The sequence below is a fragment of the Mercenaria mercenaria genome, chromosome 16 (assembly GCF_021730395.1).
Source record: "Mercenaria mercenaria strain notata chromosome 16, MADL_Memer_1, whole genome shotgun sequence".
NCBI lineage: Eukaryota > Metazoa > Mollusca > Bivalvia > Venerida > Veneridae > Mercenaria > Mercenaria mercenaria.
In genome coordinates, this window is record NC_069376.1 from 31,642,394 (window position 1) to 31,663,645 (window position 21,252).

The 21,252-nt window shown below is 34.5% G+C and overlaps 1 protein-coding gene across 2 annotated transcripts; it reads right to left on the reverse strand.

Moving 5' to 3' along the window:
* Positions 1–6,293: 6,293 nt before the first annotated feature.
* LOC123540597 (uncharacterized) lies at positions 6,294–20,331 on the reverse strand. 2 transcript variants are annotated; one of them, XM_053526585.1, is made up of 6 exons: positions 19,619–20,331; positions 17,595–17,651; positions 9,326–9,388; positions 8,206–8,301; positions 7,812–7,984; positions 6,294–7,624 (listed from the first exon to the last, which is right to left on the reverse strand). In XM_053526585.1, the coding sequence occupies exons 1-6, from the start codon at positions 20,232–20,234 to the stop codon at positions 6,746–6,748; spliced, it is 1,884 nt and encodes a 627-aa protein (XP_053382560.1). In that variant the 5' UTR covers positions 20,235–20,331; the 3' UTR covers positions 6,294–6,745. The 2 variants fall into 2 exon arrangements, with proteins under 2 accessions (XP_053382560.1, XP_053382561.1); XM_053526586.1 differs by lacking the exons at positions 9,326–9,388; positions 17,595–17,651 and having other exon boundaries at positions 19,619–20,330.
* Positions 20,332–21,252: the final 921 nt, after the last annotated feature.

The window sequence follows — 21,252 nt, forward strand, 5'->3', positions numbered from 1 at the left end:
ACTTTGAAACAAAAGTCAACGGATATGAACATATATTTCACTTAATATTTTTATCACATGTTTGACGTCGCGGGAGTTTAATAATGCCATTAAATAAAAATGATAATACACTAGTGTAATAAAGCTTTATTGTCAACGTCATTTATAGTATTGGAGACATTGGTCAAATTTTCTTGTTTATATACTAAAAGAAAGTCGAATTTTTGATGTTTCGACAGGAAAGGCTCATTTATAAGTAACAGCTGCAATTGAACAAAAAGGTATAAAATACATTTTTATAGCTCTTTGAATTAAATTGAATGACTACGGCTATTTCTTGCTGTCTTAATAACCGAAATGTTATGTTATCTACATATTTGTTTAAAAGTCTGACCTAACGGATGGGACCTCCGTGGCCGAGAGGTTTAGATCAATGGCTTCAAACCAACTGCCCCTCACCGATATGGGTTCGAGCCTCACTCAGGGTGTTCAATTCTTCATGTGAGGAGGACAAGCTCGGTAGTTCTACCCAGGTGCTCACTCGTGATGAAAAAGTGCACGTAGGGGCACTTGGTGTATTCCTCCACCAACAAAGCTGGAAAGTCTCTATAGGACCTATAATTATGTCGGTACGACGATAAACCCTACCAAATCAAAACATTGTAAATACTGGAGGACGGATTGTCTTGAAATGAATTGACTCTGTCAGGTCCGAGATCAGCCATGTCCCTTTTCTGTTGGGACTGTTAAACTAGTAAATGTCTTTTACGTTTTTCTTTTTGTACTTTTACAACAGTATAACCATTTTCTTGCCAAATTTCTATGTCCATTGTCAATTTAATGACTAAATATGAACAATGCAGACTATCATGATCAGACTGCACAGATGTGCATGTAGACACATACACATTTTTACAAAATAATCATACATTTTGGCACATACATGTATACATCAAACTATAATAACATAGGGAACAGTACTGAAACGCATTTAAGGTCACTCTTTACAGGAGGGTCAATCGGACTTATACACATATAACTGATTACCGTGTTGCAAATTTATAATAAATTCCTGTCTTAAAATTTTTTAAAGTATCATATTGGAAAAGTCTTTTACTTATTTTGATTATCAAAAGCATCTATCAAAGTTCTATTATTCTATTTCACTTGTAAAATGTTCAATAAAATGTCCATCTTCCAGCGATAAAAACACTGTCTCGTATATAAAGCGGGCTTAGTTTATTGGTCAGTGGGACATCGTCTGGTACACTAATCGTCTGCATCATTTAAAGCGCGGTGAAGCGCAGTAATTTCAGTTGTTCTATAAGTTGCCATTTGAGAACTATTTTCTCTCGGCGGAGTGTGAAATATATGGTGGTTATCAAAAATCGATTAAGCTGAATTTCGTTTATGTATTATGTTATGTATTACTGTGGTTCCACTGGACGGAATTGTCTTCTACAATCCGTCCACACAAAAAACAACATACTCGGACGGTAGCAGACGATAATGTATTAAATTGAACAAAGGGCGTTTGTTCCAGTATTTGGACGTATATATATTATATTGATTATTTTGCGTCTGTAAAATATTAGAATCGATTTCATTTAAGTAAAGGATCAAAACATGCCTTATATACTTTTTTTTCAGTATAAAACAGGAATGTATTAGTTCATCTTTTTTCTATAAACATTTGCACTGTATGCTCAAGCGTTGGAAATGTGCAGAAGAAAGAGTTAATTCATACTTGCATTTGATTTTTACAATGGCGATGATCCACTAATGTATTTATCACTACAAATAAAACGGGATGAAATAATCATCTTTTTTTTTTTCACAATCGTATATTTATATTAAATGTAAAATTAAATCGGAAACGCGCAAGAAGAAATGATGGATTCATTCATGTCTTTGATTTTATACCTGTTTTGGTCCATGAATGCTTTATTTTTCAGTTCATGATAATATTAGTATTATACATTTCTTTCTTTCAATATTAAGTTAGTATTGACATGGCAAAAAGCTTAATCTATCCTATTTGCTTGTATTACAAAATCAATTAATATTAACATTGAATCAAAATTGTTTGAAACATACAAGAAGAAAGATGAATTAGTCGAGGTCTTTGATTTAATATTTGAGATGGTCCACGAGTGTTTCATATGTTTTTTTTTTTTAAGTTTGAAAACGCGCAAGAACAGACAACTAATTATTCAACGTTCTTGATTTTCCATTTGGATGTGTTTTACTACAAGAAATCCTTCTTTTTCTATCAATATTAAAGGGCCTGGACTCAGATTTTTAAACTTTCCACTATTGATAATATATGAGATTTTTAGACACAGCTATATTTCAAGCATTTATCATGTAACATGAAAGTTTGTCACCTAACTAATGTGTAGCACTGCAAAACCTCACAAAAAACCCCAGATAATTTGATCTCATCTTGGGGCGTTTGTCGGATGGGAAACCTATACCAACGTTAACGTAATAACTCTAAACACGACGACAACAAATATGTCACCTGATTATTCTTCATGATCAACAAATACTACTATATCCTCAAATGTCCTTTTCTCTTTCAATCATTATTTTCAAACTCAAATATGGTTAAAGTAAATAAACAATGTTTCACAAAAAATAAAACGCTTATTTCAACCAGAGCTACAATTCTATGTATATATGCAAAATATACGGTATCGTATTCGAAAAATATACGAGAAACATATCCCTGTATTTTTCAAGAAGACCTGTAGATTCAAACCCCGTATTTCTTGCATATAAGGAATATGTGCAGGGTTGTATATAGGTGCCGGCCGCTCAATCCAGGGGTCGTGGGTTCAAGCCCCACTGTGGTCACGACCATGACTTCTCATATGACACCAGTACTGGTTTTTCCAGGAAGCAGACTCGAGAGTGGTTACAATAAGCTTAAGGCTTTCATCACAATCGAGCTAAAACAAATTAGTATAAACTAAAAGAAATTTCAGTATACGAAGTATATACGGGAAATATAAGTCCCGTACTTTCGAAATATACACATTTCTGAATCCTGTATTTCCGGCATAAATGTACGAAGTTGTAAACGATCAGAATAACCCTTTTTAAAAATTCCCGTATTTCAATAATATACGGGTATCGTATTCTGGAAATTCCGTATTTCATAGTATACGGAAATCCGTATTCTATTAGTATACATTGCCCTATACATGCCCGTATTTTAGTTTTCCCGTATTTCTTCACGTATATGGGTAATATACGGAATCCGGTACACTCCTGTGTATCAACTCTTTTTTCGCAGTGTTGTATCCTTTGCTATTAAAAAAAATATGTCCCAACCATAACCGTTAACAAAAATGTATACATGCTTTATTTCATTTTCAAATTTACAAAGCCTTTAATTTTCCCGCCAATTTGTTTCGTGTTATATCTGTTGGGGAGGGCCGTCATCTGATGTTGTAAGAACTTGTGGCCCGACCCATTTGCTTATTTGTTTGTGTGTTGTAAAAAATGTTGTATATGCTTGTAAATATTGAATGAGCAATAAAATATGTTTAAACTAAATAACCGTTAACACCCTTCTTTTGTCTGTTGGTACCATATACCTTACACTAACAATTTAGCTCATCTCACTGACCTTGCTTTATTTTCCTTAATGATTATCAGACCTCCAGCATTTTAGGTATTCTTTCTGCCAACCTATGGGAAAGGCCTAGGAGGAAGAAAACCTAATGTCCCAACTATAATGGTTTTGTCCCAACCATAACGGTTATATTCCTCACCACTTACATTTATACTACATCTTTTACAATGAAATCAGTATTTTATTTAGTTATTTTATAGTTGTTTAAGTGACACAGGTCAGTCAGAATAATGGAAATGTAAAATAATTTTCACTTTTATTGTGATTATTAAAAATAAAATGTTTATTCAAGAAGACAATCTGCAAACTCAAAGCTACAAGCCACATGCTTGTTTAAACCTTAGTTTGTGTTACATTCAGCAATTCTGCATAAGAAATAGATATTTCATGTTACTGTCTATGTTAAAACTATGTTTTGGAAGGCTTATTCAATGCAGAGAGCTACCGTTATGGTTGGGACAAAGTTTTCAAATGTTTTCTATGCTAGTCAATATGTGGTGTTGGGTTGCTGTTTCAAAACTAAACTTTGGAAGGTGCTTAATGTCCAGTTACTCACAAAAAAGCCAATGATTTAAACAAAAAGAAAGCAAAGGATCCAACAGGAGCTAAGAGATAAAAAAAGAATATTATTACTTTGACGGACAGTGACTTCATTTTGCAAAGAAACTTAGAAAGTCCTGGTTAAAGTTTTACGTGCAAGTTACTCCAAACCTAATGCAAATATTAAGTCGAAACTTTACATGTGTCTTTAGGGTTATGAAACTAGATGATGGCATCGAGTCCCATAATTCTGACTTGCATTTTGGCAAAAGTATGCCCTCTTGGACTTGAAAAATCCTGGTTTTAAGTTTTTCCTGCAAGTACATATAGCTATTAGCTATTACTTTAAAGCTTATAGCTTTGAAATTTATTTTTTTCTTTTTCTAAGTCAATTTACACCCTTGCATGGTCAGATTCTATAACTCTGACTTGAATTTTGGCCAAACTATGCCCCCTTTTGGACTTAGGAAATCCTGATTAAAGTATTTTTGGTTTGGAATCTGCTCAGTAGCGCCTTTGAATATCAAAGCTAGGTTGGTTTTATTTGAAAAGAGTTTGATATAATAGCTTTAATATGAAATGGTTATTTTCACTAAATGTTCAAATATCATCTAAGAAAAAAATAATTTAAGGTATGATTTTTATGTTGTTACTTTTCCTGGCATTAATTTGCCATATCTTTTCAAGAGCGTATTGAATATGACTTAAATATAGCTTGAAATTTTGCCACAAGTGGAAAATATTATTTCTTGATAAGCTTAAAAAATTACATTGAAAAGGGTAATTATATTCATCAACAAAACTATTTTTATATAAGCGATAATTCAAACACTTGGACATAGTTTGTAGTTTGCTATTACATTCATGTAAAATCTGATCATTCAATCTTGCTTGAACAATAGATTTGAAACTGTTGGGGGAAACAGCAGACTGATTCAACCTATAATTAGACAAACCAATTCTTTGTTATTGATGTTTTACAAATGTATTCCAATTGCTATTTTGACTTTTGTTTTTACTAAGACTATTGACGATATCGTATAATACCTTACAAATTTTCTTATTCTTAACTTTCTGCTTAGAATTCTATACTTCAGCTGCGCTGATAGTAGGTTAACAGCAGGTTCACCATAAACGATACTATTTGTCTTACAATAGTTTAGCTTAGACTGATCAAAAATGGTATAGTCCTCTATACCCCAGACCACTGAGCCATGTAATATATCTCTCATTTCGCAGCTCCGAGCGGGCTATCTCTTGAAATATTTGTTTTAATACAGTTTTAAGATCAATTTGTGATATTTAAAACTTCAAAAATGATTTTCTTTTACGTATGTGTGGCAAAATCAACCCCTGATTGAAGAGTGGTATTTCCCTTTTTTCGGTACAGTAGAAACAGCAATCTCAAAGAATTGTACAAGCCGCTGAAAAAGAAGCAAAACATAAACAGATTGTCAGGCCTGCCGCCACATTTTGTGAATGATATAGGAAATAAATGTCGGTATCTATTACAGTAATAGTTTCGTTATTAGTTTAAGGATGCGGCACAGAAGTCAGTTTACAAGTGTTTGATTTTCCATGCGTTTACAAGCGTGTCACCATCTTGATAGGATCACAATGCTTTACCAGTGTCAAGTGATGTTCAATGGTTAAACATATTGCAAGTTGAAATTTTATCAAAAAGCGGAAGTTGTATCCATTTTTGTAGTACCATTACTGCACCTTAGGGAACTATTTATTTTATGTTCATAACTCTCAGTAATCTATCTATCTTAGTATCTACCTACCTACCTATCTATCTATCTATCTATCTATCTATCCGTCGGCACGTCCGTTCGTCCGATCATCCATCTTATATACATGAAATAAGATACAATTACAGGGTTATCAGGGCGGTGCTGAGTTACCACGAAAAAGTCCATAGAGACTTGAATATTCCAATTTGCACATGCAATCAACTATTTTATTCTTTTTTAATATGAAGACCATACTTTAAAGAAAGAACGAGATATTCTGTAAACAGAGAAACTCGTAATGACGTTTCAAAAGTCCCTGACAACTTTGGGTTCAGATTATTTTCATTATGTGTCTTTTATATTTGGACTCAAGAAATATATAACGAGTATCTTACTATGTATTTGATAAGCACTATTTTACAGCTTTTTATTATAAAAATCTTGAATTACAGCAAGAGAATCACTCTGCATCCCATTTTGTCAGACGGTGTTTTCTAGCAACGGTTAAACAGAAAGAAGGTTCCATCCTGTATGCAAGAAAAATTCATATGACTTTCCGAGTTGTAGGATGACACTCTTGTTTTAAATGACATCATTAAATGAATGGAAACGTAAATCATTCGGCGTGTAGATGTGTGAACTTGTACGAGAACAAAATGCTGAAATATTACAGAAAAGAACGTTATGTGTTTTATCTTGTAGATAATGGTATGCACAAAATACCTTCTGGTTGATGTTGCGGATCGGAATATATGACGTCTCGGATATTTCTGTTTGTATCTCCACCTAGTGAAAGAGATCTGCATTCTAAGATATTTTAATATGTCTAGCATATGTATCGGAAATGTCAACTCAAGTAAAATTCTTTTTCTGTCAGAGTTTTAAGCTGTGCTAATCCTTTATCTAATCTGACTGTGGCATATGAGCCTTTTCTACCACAGTTTTCCCCAACGACCATTGAGATAAGCTGGACCTCTTCCCCGTATTTATCTGGATGCTCTGCACATACTATTGCACCGCTGTCACCTTCCTTGCAGAATGCACCATGTTCCTCTCTGTCTTCTACAACAACATAATTTTCGCCCAAATCGTAATTCTGGACTGAACTTTGTTCTGGAATAGTTACAGTACCTAGTCCCAGCGGCGTTGAGGCACCTTTGATATGGACAGGTAAGCCTCGAAGTTTTTCAGTGTCGTAGTTGCAAAGTTTTCCTGGTACTAATACATTTTCTTCTGTAATATACCGTGTATCATAGCCGATTTCTACGTCATTTTCCAGACAAGCAGCAGCGATATCCAAATATTGTTTTTCTGTTTCACCTTCATGTATCTGTTTCATTATCTTAGCCACCACGCGTTCTTCACCATTTTCAACATATAAATTTCTATCTGAACTACAACTTGCAACATGTCTTGAGATGAGAGCCCAATTTCGTTCAGATTCTCCCGACGACGTGTGCGCAAACCCACCTAGTGTTCCGCAGACTTTACGATCGTTCTTCGTATCTTTCACTGCAATTTTCTTGCCGACGTGACAAGTTGAAAATGTATTTATATCTGATGTAACTATTGAATATTCTGTTATACCATGCTCTTCTAAAACTCTATTAATTTTCTGACTTAGCTCTTCTGAACACAACCCGTCTTTGGTATAAATCAGAAATGTGCTGAAACGATAACCACAGCTTTGGATCGTATCACTCATTTTCTGAAGCTCCTCCAATAACTGAAAATCAAAACAAAAATAATCACTAATTATTTGAATAATACAGTTCATCGACGTTACAAAACCGAATCTTGACGAACGAAGTAAAATACTCAACTAAAACAAAATTAATACTGACAATCTTTTTGTCATCCTGCCTACTACCCTACTGAGTATAAAATGGAATATCACATTACAAATTACCAACCTTCCCATTTATTTTTTTGTTCATTTTGTAACATAGATCTGGAAACTCAGTCTCTGGAAGATTACTTCTATTGAACATCCCAACAATTTCATCATACAGACGCTCTATAGACTCCATATTTTCTTTGATTAGAACAGCGATACTTCTCTGAGATTTAGTGCTGTCAACCTTTCCTAAAATATAAATACAATATGCAACGTTCATGTAGATATAAATGACATTGAAATAACATTCCGTATCAAAGGAAAATCTTCTTATTTAACTTGCAAATTGAGTGTGAAAAAAGCATTATTACAACCTTACTGATTGCTTCAAAAACAAAATCTATCAAACACTGAGTCATTTTATCAGTTATTATTCAGTATTGACAAGCGTTCGATTGTAGTCTTGTTACCTTGTTCTTTCGCTGTACGTTTGTTTCCTGACACGGAAGTGGTGTCTGTGGAAGACGACCCCAGATTCTGATCATTTTTATCGGAAATGTGTCTACCTGCAAAAAAAAAAAAAAAATGCGTCGCACTATGTCTTTGATTCCGAAGTTTGTTTATAGAATTTATTTGAATGTGACATATAAATATTAGCCGCTATGCATATGATATTATTCTATATATACTATGGGGCTATCCAAAACGTTGGACAAACTTTATGAAATCAGAAACGAACGCAATATTGATGTGAAAATAACCATAATATATATTCAATCATATATGCACATGTACGAATAATATAAGCGATGTAGCTTACATTATTACAAAATGGATACATTAACAAAGTAGTAATATACACACCGATACCGAAGTTCAAACGCGGTACGTCGTTTCCAACAAAACACAAAAAAGTCTTTCTTTTTTTTAAAGTAGACGCCGCCTAAAGCGACACAACGGCGGTGTCACTTTACCCACTATTAAACATGTCTTGATACCACTCCTTATAATATGAATTGAGATGTGCCTGAGCATGCTCTCAAAGGTCTTTCAGTCCATCAAATGGCACACCCATTAGTCTCAGAAAATGAGCGAAATTGCATGATGCAAGACCGGGTGGGTAATGCACATGCTGCAAAACCTCAGCCTCGAGATGAATTGACAGTTTCGTCTGCACTTCGATTGGCGCATGTGAGGGGGCGTTGTCTTGGTGAAAGATCTAGGCATAGTAAATAGAGATCAATATAATTGCACCTTTACTAATCCTACCAGGTGTTCTGTATTACAAACGTGGTTCTATTGTGACATTTTGATACAAGCAAAACTGTATTATCTGCACTATTATTTACCTACTGGTACTTCATTTTATTATTGGCTTGTTAAAAGTTATTTTTTACCATATGTAAGTTGACAGAATCATAGGAACCATGTCTTGAGGGGTAAATCAAACACAAATGAATAAATCCTAAATGATTTTGTTGTGCAAAAACGTATGATACATGTTTTTTTTTTTCAACAAATTGAAATATATATTTAAAAATGTTTCATCCCAGCATGTTTTTAATATATCAACCTTCTTTAGCTTACTACCTGATTTTGAATGTTCATTTACTGACTGTGATCGTTTCAGAATGAATACTGTAGGTCGTTTGGCTGAAAAACAACAACATAAAACATTCTAGAAACATTAATGCATGTACCTCTTACACAACGATCGCACTTATTGTAAGAGTGAACACATTAAATCAAACAAATAATATATTTTGCAAAAAAAGTGCAGACTAATATATGAGGGATGATCTATATATAACGGGAAAATGCTCGTAACTTTTTTTATAATCATATCGGTCTTTTTCACACTTAAGCCAGAGGTAGGTACATATATAAGCAATGTTTCGCTAAATTGTCAGGTTTATACTAATATTATGCTAAAATCTACAATTGCTAAGGTAACGCTCAATATGCATAGGCGGGGCATTTTGAATACTTTTCACCATTTTCAAAAAAGTTCAAACCGTTACAGTTTTAATTCTAGCAAAGGAACATTATAATTTAGTGAAAATTAGCAGTTATGGTCACTTAAAACTAACCCGTCGGATGATGACGTCATGCACGAGTTGTGACGTCATATGTTACGTCCTGCACGTGTTACTTTTCCGTGGTAGTAAAATGGCGGAAGATCAAAGGTTTGCTCTATTATTTTTAGTTTTGAAGAGAAAAAGTAAAAATGAAGTTGTGCAAGAAGTACACATTACATTTAGTGATCGTTCAATGTCGAAAACAAGAGTTCATGTATGGTATGACTGATTTAACAAACAGTTTGGAAAAGGCGTATGATTTATCACGGAGTGGCCAGAAAGTAACGTCGACGCACGGTAAGAACGTTACAAGGGTGAAAGATCTCATAAACAGTGATAGGAGGTTGACTGTCAGAGAACTGTGTAATAAACTGAACTTGTCATATGAAATTGTCCATACAATCTTGAAGAAAAAGTTAAATATGAGAAAATTGCAACATGTTGGATTCGTAAACGCCCGGAAAAGTTGGATCATTTCATCCTGCATCATGACAATGCACCACCTTATACCTCGAAAGCGACCACAAGTAACATAGAATATATAATTATTAATCTACAAGATTATCCTCCTTATTCACTGGATTTGTCGCCAAATGACTTTTACCTGTTTCCGACACTGAAACGTGAATTGCGGGGTGTAAAGATGAATTATTCATTTTCAGAACTTCGTAAGAAAGTGTTGAATGTGCTGAATGCAATTCCCAAAGATGATTATCGTAATTCACTTCTACCCTGGGTAACCGGTTGGCAAAAAATATTAATGTAAAATGATAGCATTTCGAGAAGTTTCAAAACATGTGTGACATTTACTACAGTAAAGTGAAGTTAAAAACGTTGAACTCAGTTGTATGTCTTAGCGCGTTAATGGCGTGGCCCCGCCTGGGTTCCATAGGTTGGCAAAAATGTTGTCAATTGTTTTTTTTTCTTTCAATATATTTGCACACTATTTCGAGCGATTTTTTCTAATAGTGTAGGCTGTAAGCCAGATGATTGTGCACTTTTTAGAAGAGTTTCAGATTTGTATGATTCTCGCGTATTGTATCATAATATTACAATTTTGATGTAGAACCAATCGCTGCATGAAGTATTTTACAAAATATAGGCCGATTTTTAGGAAACTTTACCAGTGGAGATTTTCATTGTACTTTTCATAACTTTTTTATTTTTTGCTCAATTCTAAAAATATCTGGTACAAGTATTTGTCTTTTAAATGCTGACGCGACACATGTATTTGTTTAGTGTTTGTTGCAAAATTATTGGACCGTGTCGAACTTTATTGATTTCATGCAGATGATAGCCAATAAGACGTTCATATGAAATAAGGCAAAGTATCAAAATGAGCTTTACGACTTTGTTACTACTCGAAATGCGCAGATTCTTGAGAAAGTGCTCAAATAAGGAACGAATGTAGTGATTCGTCGATTCTGCCCCTGTGGTCACACTGAAAACTGAAAGTAGTCTGTGTCAGTATATAGTGTTTTTCCCGTCTAGGTAATGTATTTAAATGCCAAATATAAAATGTACTTAAACTTGAATGTCTGTGGATAATTTAGAGCTACGTAACGTTATATTGTTCTATGTTTGTGTAGAAACTGCAGGGTAGAATGTAAGTGAATGTACGTACCTGCTGAAGTCTTCCTGCGGAATATTATCGTTTTATCAAGTATCTCAGTCACGTCAACATGACTTCACTGCATTATGGAAACCCCAATATTTTTTTATTTACTGATTGAAAAAATTAAACAATTGCCATTTCTTACAGGTACGAAGATAGTTATTAGCTAGATATGTCCCAGAAGAGCCGTGGCATTTTTTTCCAATTTCATTCTAGAATATTTCTTCAAAAATGTTATCATTCTTTCATCTAGCTGGGAACTTTGATAAATAATTGATATGTAAGTTTGAGCAACCGGATGACGTTACATCATTATCATTATTATTGTACCACGTATATATAGCGCCCTTTCCGTGATAAATATGCAAAGACGCTTTACATAGCACAAACGAAGCCTAGCAGGGCGCGAAATTAATCGTCTTTAATAGATCAGTTAGTTAATGTTTTTTTACGATATTGTATTTTGTTTCATGATTAGATCTGCTTGCATCAAATTTAAAATGCTAGGAATCTTACTATCGTAATGTAATTTTAAACTGTTTTCTATAATAGTTCAATTACCATTTGTATTGAACATTATATAGATGTTGTTTATGTAAAGCACATTTGAGCGTATTTTATATGAAAAGAGTGCTATATAAATATGGTATATAATAATAATAATAATAATAATAATAATAATAATAAAGGGAGAGAGAGAAATCCCTTTTGGATACATGCTTGTCCGGTTAACTTAGCTTAGTTCTTTGTGAATAGACAATCTGTTTCTTTAAACGTGTCCGGTGTATAGCTACGATACACACAAAGCCGTCTTTCCTTGGAGAAACCAGTACAGTCCTCTTACCGGACGTTTTCTCTTCACTGCACAAAAAAAGAAACAATTTCTCCACGACAGTTTTAGAATCCATCGAATGTATAAAACGAGCTCTCTTTTAAATACGAAATTAAATGTATCTTTATGTCGAGTTCTGTGTATCTTTATCAGTTTGTTTTGTAATGTTGTGCGCATACCAAAACAACACACACACTTTTAAAATTTTGTTATGATGTTTGAGGTGTTTGCCAGGACGACACAAAGAAACGTGTTGCCTAAACCATGCGCAGGCCAATGCAACATCACGAAACACCCTAAAAGCCACCATAGATAAATCAATGACATAATTTTCATACTGAAGTTATCACGTATATCGCAGAATAATTGAAGACGAGTTTCAGATGTTATCACCAACGGAATGAAATTGTTTAACGGGCTGAATAGAAAACGACAAGTTTTATATAAAAAAAAGTATACATTTTTTTTTTTTTACATTTGATATATCTATAAAAGTTCTGTTTTCGCTCTAAACAAAACAGATACATTTGATAAAAAATATCTTACCTGATTTGTCTATGTTTATATACTCAGGTATTTTTGTAAATGGTTTATTCAAATCCCCTTCGTAGATGTAAATATTTCTTTGTCCATTTTAGGATTTATGTGTACTGAAAACTCATTTTGATGTGTCCAGTCAAGAAATGCCCGAGTCATATATACATATTGATGGAAATGATATCTCGACTTGACTTATTGTACACTGGCTTACGAAAGAGACATTGAGTTTTGGTTCTTGTGCGATTGTAGAGTCAACGGTAACTCCTAAACATAGTCACACATTTCCCTCCAATCATTTCTCATAATATTATAAGCATTTAATTTTGTACATTTGCTAGTGAATCACACAAAGTTTTACTAACAATTTCATAATCTGGCTTTAAAAACGAACCATTTTCTTGTGGAACTTAAGAATTTCTGAGCCCACTACCTGTTCTCTTCATTGAATTTTCCACATTTCTCTAAGAGCGTCCCGAACTCCACTTCTACTTTTACTAAAATTACACAGACGAGTAGTCGTATGCGTACACTTTAACCTGATTTGCTAAGTTTTTTTTGTCAGAGATGGTGTAAATGTCCCATTTATCTTCTATCAATTTAAAATTACGCGGGGAGGACCCTGGACTCCATCTCTGTTTCTACTCTAGTTATGCAGCCGCGAAATGTGTACATTTCAACCTGATTCTCTCAAATTCTTTATCAGAGATGTCTTAAAATGCACCATTTTGTCTTTTATAATATCAAAGTACTCTTAGGGAAGACCCTTGAAATCCCATCTTTACTTGTATACCAATTATGCAGGCGACTAATGCAAACATTTTAACCTTATTTTCTCATATTTTCTTTCGAAGGTTGTTTAAAATGCACAGCTTTGACCCCGAACACAACCCTCTACGTCTACTCCAATTATGTAAGCAAGTAGTGTGACATTTTGCTCAGATTTGTGTCTGAAATCGCTTGAAACTAACACAGTTGTATTGTATAGTGTCAAAACTTTACAAGACCTCAACTTGGCTTCAATATTGCAGACGAGTTGTGAGTACATTTCTGAAATGTTTTGTCGAGATTGTTTTTATCTGAAATAACTAAAAATACACCATTTTGTCTTGCAGAATTTCACAGAAAATCTCAGGATGGGCCCCTGTAACACTGCATTAACATATGCTACAACTCCACGTGCTTTCTATGGTTGAAGAAAAAAAAATGTTCAAATTAACTGATGAATTGTAAAATCGCAGTTTGTGCCTACCCATATATGAAACACTATAGCGTAGTCACACCCGTAATTGTATAGTTGCTAACAACAAGTTCAGTTACAAGGTTTACTACAACTTATATTCTTACTTCATGTTTACTCATATAAAATCAAAACAGAAAAATGATAACGAATCTTAGAACACAAATCTTTATAGCACATACATTATATCTTGGGGTCTCACAATTAGATTTCGTCCAAAGGACTTACAGTAAAACATCTTTGATTGGCATTTAAGTTATAATTTTTATCTACTTTGGAGGAAAGGCAGATATTACACAACACGCACTAGCTAGAATATTGATTAGATAGACATCATATATACCACGTCTGAATTAACATATTACTAAAGTTACGAATTATGAATTTAAACGCACGTGATAAAGCTTGAAAAATACAAGGATACTGTTAATAAGGAACGTGATGTAGCATACATATAACACCTGTTGTTTACAACATTGCAAACAGAATTCGTGACCCAGCAAATTGGTTACATGTTTAACTTTAGGATAAAATTGAAATGCAATATATCTGTAATAGATGTACATTGAATGGACATTAAAATTAAATAAAATCAATTACAAAACAATAATTCATACACACATTATAATACAAATATATGAATTCTGCCTCCGTGTTTTTTCAGGGCTTGTTACGGCACTGATGTTTCTGCGCATTTCTAATGTCTATTTTATAAAAGATAAGGGTAAAGTTCTTGCTTATTATCGTGTCACCCCTTTTAAAAGGGCTAGCCAATTCGGTTTATGAGACACATTTAGTGTGCCTACCACCTGCCTCCCAACTCCTAGCACTTTGCGAAGGGCAGGGCGGATAGAAGTAACCGTTCATCTAACTTGCTCGTGGCTCACGAACCGGCCTTTTCGGAACGAGTCCCATGACAAACATCCCCCTCCGACCTCCTGATCCCGAGGAGGACGCCTTAACCACTGTGCCACGGTCACCGGTAAGTGTCGATACATAGAACATTAAAAGGTGATTAAATACAAGGGCCAATTCCCCTCCACCCCTCCCTCCCCCCACTTCCCCATCTTATCACCTGGCGACTCATTTTGTAGATTTCCCAATGCCAATCGTTTTCATATTAAGCTCAATATACATGTATGCATGTATGAAGACAAGGCTTTGACATGTTCATTTATAACCAAACATTTTATACTTTGCGTTGCGGATACTAAAAGGTTATTTTTGTTTATGACTCCTGATTAACTTGAATTTCAAATGTCACTAGATATATATATTGTTTTATTAAACGGCTTACTCCTTTTGCAATTATGTCCTGCAATGCTTACATTAAGGGAACAACTTAAATATTTGTAATGGTGACAAACGTATGGCCAATAATTGTGTTTATGCTTTTAATTTTCCTTTACTCGCATCTGACCTTGATCTGAAGGATTAAAATTGTTCTTGACCCTGAGAACAAATTGTTGGATATTTCTGAAGTACAGAAAACTGAAATAACGGTGCTGAAAGCTAAAATCTGATATGTGTCGGACACTGACAGCCAAAGATACACGGACAGACGGACAGACAGACAGACAGATTTAAAATATTGAAAAAAGCTCGTAGATCACGAAATTCCCTCCCCCCTCCAACCCTTGATGCATTCAGTAACTGCACAAAAAAAAGAACCTATTCGGTCAGTGTGCACTGAACGTTTGACGTACTGACATCAAATCAAAATAAAAGGTCATTTGCAAGTCATAAATGACCTCTAGATCAAATCTGATTTTAGACCAAAGCATTTTCTTGTTATTTGACAAAATATTTTAACTGTTCTGGGTCAATGTTTTACCTGTGATCTACTGATCTCATAATCAACAGGGGTCATCTGCTGGTCATGATCAACCACCCTATCAAGTTTCGTTAATTTCGTGATTCTAATCGTAAGCGTACTCAAGTTATCATTCGGAAACGGTTCAACTCTTCCGGATCGCTGTGAACTTGACCTTTGACTGGTCTCAAAATGAACAGGAGTCATATTTTGGTCATGATCAACCACCCGATAAAGTTTTGTGATTCTAGGTCTAAGGGTTCTCAAGTCATCGTCCAGAAATTGTTTGACTGTTCTGGATCCCTGTGATCTTGACCTACTGATCTCAGCATCGACAGAGATCATCTGTTTGTCGTGTCAAATCTCCTTATCAACTTTCAAAATCCTATGCCAAAACATCCTTGAGACATCATCTGGAAACGGTATACCTGTTTCTTCATCAATTTGACCTTGGCCTTTGACCTACTGATCTCAATATCAATAGTGGTCATCTGCTGGTCATGATCAACCTTTCTATTAAGTTTCGTGATTCTAGGTCTAAGCGTTTCCAAGTTATTGTCCAGAAATGTTCCGGGTCACTGTGACTTTAACCATTGACAAAGTGACCTAAAAACCAATAGAGATCATTTGCTGGTCATGACCAACCTCCTTATCGACTTTCTTGACAAGCATTCTTGAGTTATCATCTGAAAACTGTAGACCTGTTCTTCGTCAAAGTGGTCTTGCCCTTTGACCTACTGAACTCAAGATCAATAAAAATCATCTGCTAGTCATGATCGACCTTTCTTTGAAGTTTCGTGATTCTAGGACCAAGCGTTTACAAATTATCGTCAAGAAACTGTTTAATTATTCCAGGTCACTGTGACCTTGACCTTTGACCTACTGACCTCAAAATCAATACAAATAAATTTGCTGGTACTGACCAACTTCTCTATCAAATTTCATGATCCTAGGTTTAAGCCTTCTTGGGTTATCATCCGGAAACCGATTGTTCAACATATTAAAAGACCGACAGACAGACCGACCGACTTCTAAAAACAATATACTCTTCTTTTTTAGAATGGGGGCATAAAAATAGGGATTCACAACTAATTAACATGTCATTTACTACTTACAACATCGTTTTCGGAACGATAGCTAAACAAACCTTTTTAAAAATCAAACATTAAATGTACCATTATAAGTGTTGTCCATTTTTTCTATAATTTTACAAATTCAAGGGCCGTAACTCTCATACATGCATATCTGTTTCAATTTTTAGCCCCCAGACTGATTAATAATTTCCTCCGACATACATTTCGCATAAAATGTTGGGAATTTGTATTTCATAAAAAAGTATATGGTGGGTGTTGTATACTAATACCTTTAATAAATGATTTCAAGGGGCATAACTCTGACCCTTATTATTTACCATAAAAGGCTTGGGAGAGGTGGGTTCTACATCTAAACTGTTCCGTTATAGATAGTAGTATTGTATTAGATAAAGATCAAAGCTCTTCTAAAAAGTCCACAATTCGGCCATATTTTCAGCCTTATAGCCTACACTATAATATATCTATTTACCCCAGTATAAAATATCTCTGGAAAAAAATAAGTACAAACAAATTTATCAGCATTTTCCCGTTATATATTGATCATCCCTCGTAGATAATCAATTTATATCTCATGTCATACATGTTTTATTGAGAAGTGAGGTAAATGGATTGCTAAGTCAGTTTAATATACCAACTAAAATAATACATACAATTATCCTTTTCCGACTGTGCTCTTTTGACAGCCTTTGTCTGTATATGATCGTTTTCTGAAAGGAAATAATCACACTCGCATGCAGTCAATTGAAATCATGCATGGCAATATTATTAACATTGGTGTAAATCAAACTATACTTATAAAATCTTCCAAGTTTGAACAAATATTTATATATATCCACTTTCGTCCGTAACTTATATCCAAATAGAATAATAATTTCACTTCGAAACATTCACCATTTTAAACACATATTGCGTTTAATAAATATTTGGTATTTTTGTTTCATTTTGCAATACATCATAACATGATCTTTTAATACAGAACATTTCATCAAAATATATTATTGAGAAAACAAATACGAAACTGTAGCGAGCGTCCTTAATGCAATATAAGTGTAAGAATATTTCAGTTTTCTAAAACTTAACATTTTCCGACCATTCATTTCTCTGATAATGAAATTTCATCGTCGGAATCATCATCCAACGGAACTGATACATCAAAGTCAGCATGATAATGAATACGTTCTTCAATGTAAGAAAATTCTCTGGCAGGCAACATTATTTTAATCTTTTGAAATACAGCATAAACGAAATACAGCGGAGTTCGTCTTTTTTATTTCCTTTACAGGATATTTACAAACATTCATTTTAACAAGGAACCTGATTATTAGCATAATTAATAATTATAACATCTAAGAAATAATAGACGGTATGCAAAATAATTTTGCTTTTATCAGGATTATCAAAAATTAACAAGTACGTGACGCAATCAGCATGATCTCGGTGCCGCGACTATACTCGTCAATCGCCGTCCTGGGGAGTCCTGATAACGCGCGTATAGTCAGATTTCGACGCTACAGTGGTAGAAAATATAGCGCCTTTAATCGCATTTTGGCCCCAAGGAGTTAAATCACCAGTGATAAAGAAAGAGCATATTTATCTTACTGTAAACTGGTTATCAAATACTTTAATATCTTATGACTTGTACCGGTGTCAATAGCGTAAGATTTAACTAGGTTCAATTATTTGATTTTTTTTTCTACAACATTGTGATCATGGAATAATTAATAATTTTATGCATTTAAGTACAGTTATAAGATATATCTACAAAATCGAAGGCTGTATACCGGTGCGATAGGTTCGCGCTCAGCTCAAGTAATATGCAGGACAAATTACGTCTGCAGTGTTAAACAAAAAGTCGTATTCAAAAGTATTTATATAGGATTGAAAATGTATTTTTCCGATTTTTCAACCAACATTTTATCAAATCAATTGTTAACACTGTATTATAATTTTGTTAGGGAAATTTCCTCCTAGACGGCGTATGATTGTAATATGGCCATGATTATTACAAAATAAGCAATCAGAGAGTAGACTTATGAAATAAATTAAAAAACTGTACCTGAATTGGTATAAAAATACAAAGACAATTGGTGAATTTCAATGCACGTTAAATCAACTAATCATATAATGCAGTTTGCTATACAAATAAATTCTCGCTATATGTTTATTACAAACTCTGGTTATAACGAAAACACATTTGCTTGTCCCGATGAGTTCGCTATAACCGGAGTTTACTGTAAGACAAACAAATGTGTATGAAGCCATCTCCGTTGCATGACACTAGCCAATTAATTGTGTATGGTTGCTAGATTTTCACTACGCAGCTGCGTATTTGCGTAAAGATAGCTACGCGCTTGTCTGTCGACGTAATGGTAACTATTCCCTCTCCAAACAAAACAGGTGAATAACAAGAACAACAAATATCAATTATAACAACAACAGAACGGCAATAACAACAAACCAACAAACAAATGTACCCTTCTAGAACATTTTCTGTACAGTTTTTATGTGTTAGTTTCCCCAAAGATGTAAACTTGTCTAAAAAAACAAGGAAGATGTCTAATGACTTCCACTTGTTTAGATCAGCATCAAATTAGGTGAGATTGTCTAACACTATTAAGCGAGCAGAAGGTTAGATAATGATATTATAATACTGCCTAGAAATCTTAACCTGTACCTTTATCTGTAATTTCGCTGGTCACTGAAGCTTTTTCTTCATGATCATGTTGTGTTTTGAAATGCTCTGATTTTCTATTCATAAGAATATAATCAAGGCATTCGCAAGCGGTTTTCATTCCTGAGAAAGCATATCGTTCTAAACGTGTGGATAAAGCATCACATACATTTTCAGCTGTACACACATCAACATGTTCATAATGTTTAAAAGTTTCCAAAAGAGCTTGCTTATCTGTTTCATCACTGGCAATTACAATAATATGTTCCTCAAAACCTTTTATAGATTTTGAAATGTCATTTTTCCTGTTGGTTATGACAAAGGTATTTTTCCTGAAAGGTCCTTCGAGCGATGACGTATTTTCGTTGGTTACGATGTCGCTCTTTCTAGAAACTATTGATTGAATATTCGGCAAATGGTATTTAGAGGATAAATCTTTGCACAGGAAAATACATATTTCCTTATCATTCAAATCACTTTTGTCTTCAAGTGGCTCGGCAACACGTTTAAGTCTCTTCATCAAATCATTATAACGTTTAGCTAAATCCTCCCTAATTTTCTTTGAGTATTGATATCTAGGAAAACACTGTTCAGGTACATTATATTTAGTAATTTCCATCGTCTCAAAACACTTGTTTTCACAATCAAATACTTTAACGTGCAAATAATGTAAGACTGAAATTGCCTTATCATAATCCGTTTTATACTTTATATCACATACTTGATTTAATCGACTATTTATCTGATGACAAATAAAAAAGTGGTACTTGTAGTTTAACATAATAGATAGCTTAATATTATCTAATATTGACAAAACATTAAAATAAATGTGAATTATATAAAACAGAAAGAATGTTCACATTTTCCAAAAATGGTCTAAACACTGAAAGTCTCTAAAAGAGTTAATGCCAAGGTTTCTTTCATAAAAAGGTCATTTTTATTACTTGACTTACTTGACTTATTCCTGTTCGCTCCGATCGAAACATAGGGCCCGCACTGCTGCTCCACATCTCCCTCTTTCTTAGGCTGCGCTCTAAGCTTCACCTTAGATCATGTTGAGCTTGAGGTCCGCCTGTATATTTCTTCTCTAGGTGGTGACTGGGTGTGCCCTCTTCAACTTCCCCTGTTGGTTCCAGTCCAAGCCGTGGCATGGAATTTTGGCCTGTGCTCTGCACAGGGTGTGTCCGGCATAACTCCACTTCCTGATCTAGATGGTCTTCGTGATTGGGCCTTGCTTCCTGCGGCGCATCAGTTCCTCGTTGGAGATTTGGCCATCTGATGCACAAGATCTGTTGGAGACAAGTGTTGATAAAAAACCTGCAACGTGCTGTCCAAGCTCTTTGTGCGTCTCCAAGTCTTCGAACCGTACAGCAACACAGACTTGACGTTGGTGTTGAACAGCTTGGTGTGTAAACTGATGTTCTCATTTCTCTACTCTGATACTAGGATGACGAAAGCGTGCCACGCCTTGCTGATCCTGGACTTGGACGTGTTCGTCGGCTCCTCCTGTCTTGCTGACAACGCTGCCATGGTAGGTGTTATTGTTAACCTCCTTCAATTACTGCCCATTGATGTTTGATAGTTGTTTCCTGAGTGGCGTTGACCTGTAGACTCTTTGTTCCCCTACGTTGATTTCC

Excerpts from the sequence above, each read along its gene's own strand:
- LOC123540597 (XM_053526585.1), bottom strand. The coding sequence starts at position 20,234 with ATGGAAATTACTAAATATAATGTACCTGAACAGTGTTTTCCTAGATAT. Across the intron at positions 9,389-17,594 it reads ACAGTCGGAAAAGGATAATT|CCAAACGACCTACAGTATTC; the intron begins GTATGTATTATT and ends GTTGTTTTTCAG. Across the intron at positions 8,302-9,325 it reads AAATGAACATTCAAAATCAG|GTAGACACATTTCCGATAAA; the intron begins GTAGTAAGCTAA and ends TTTTTTTTGCAG.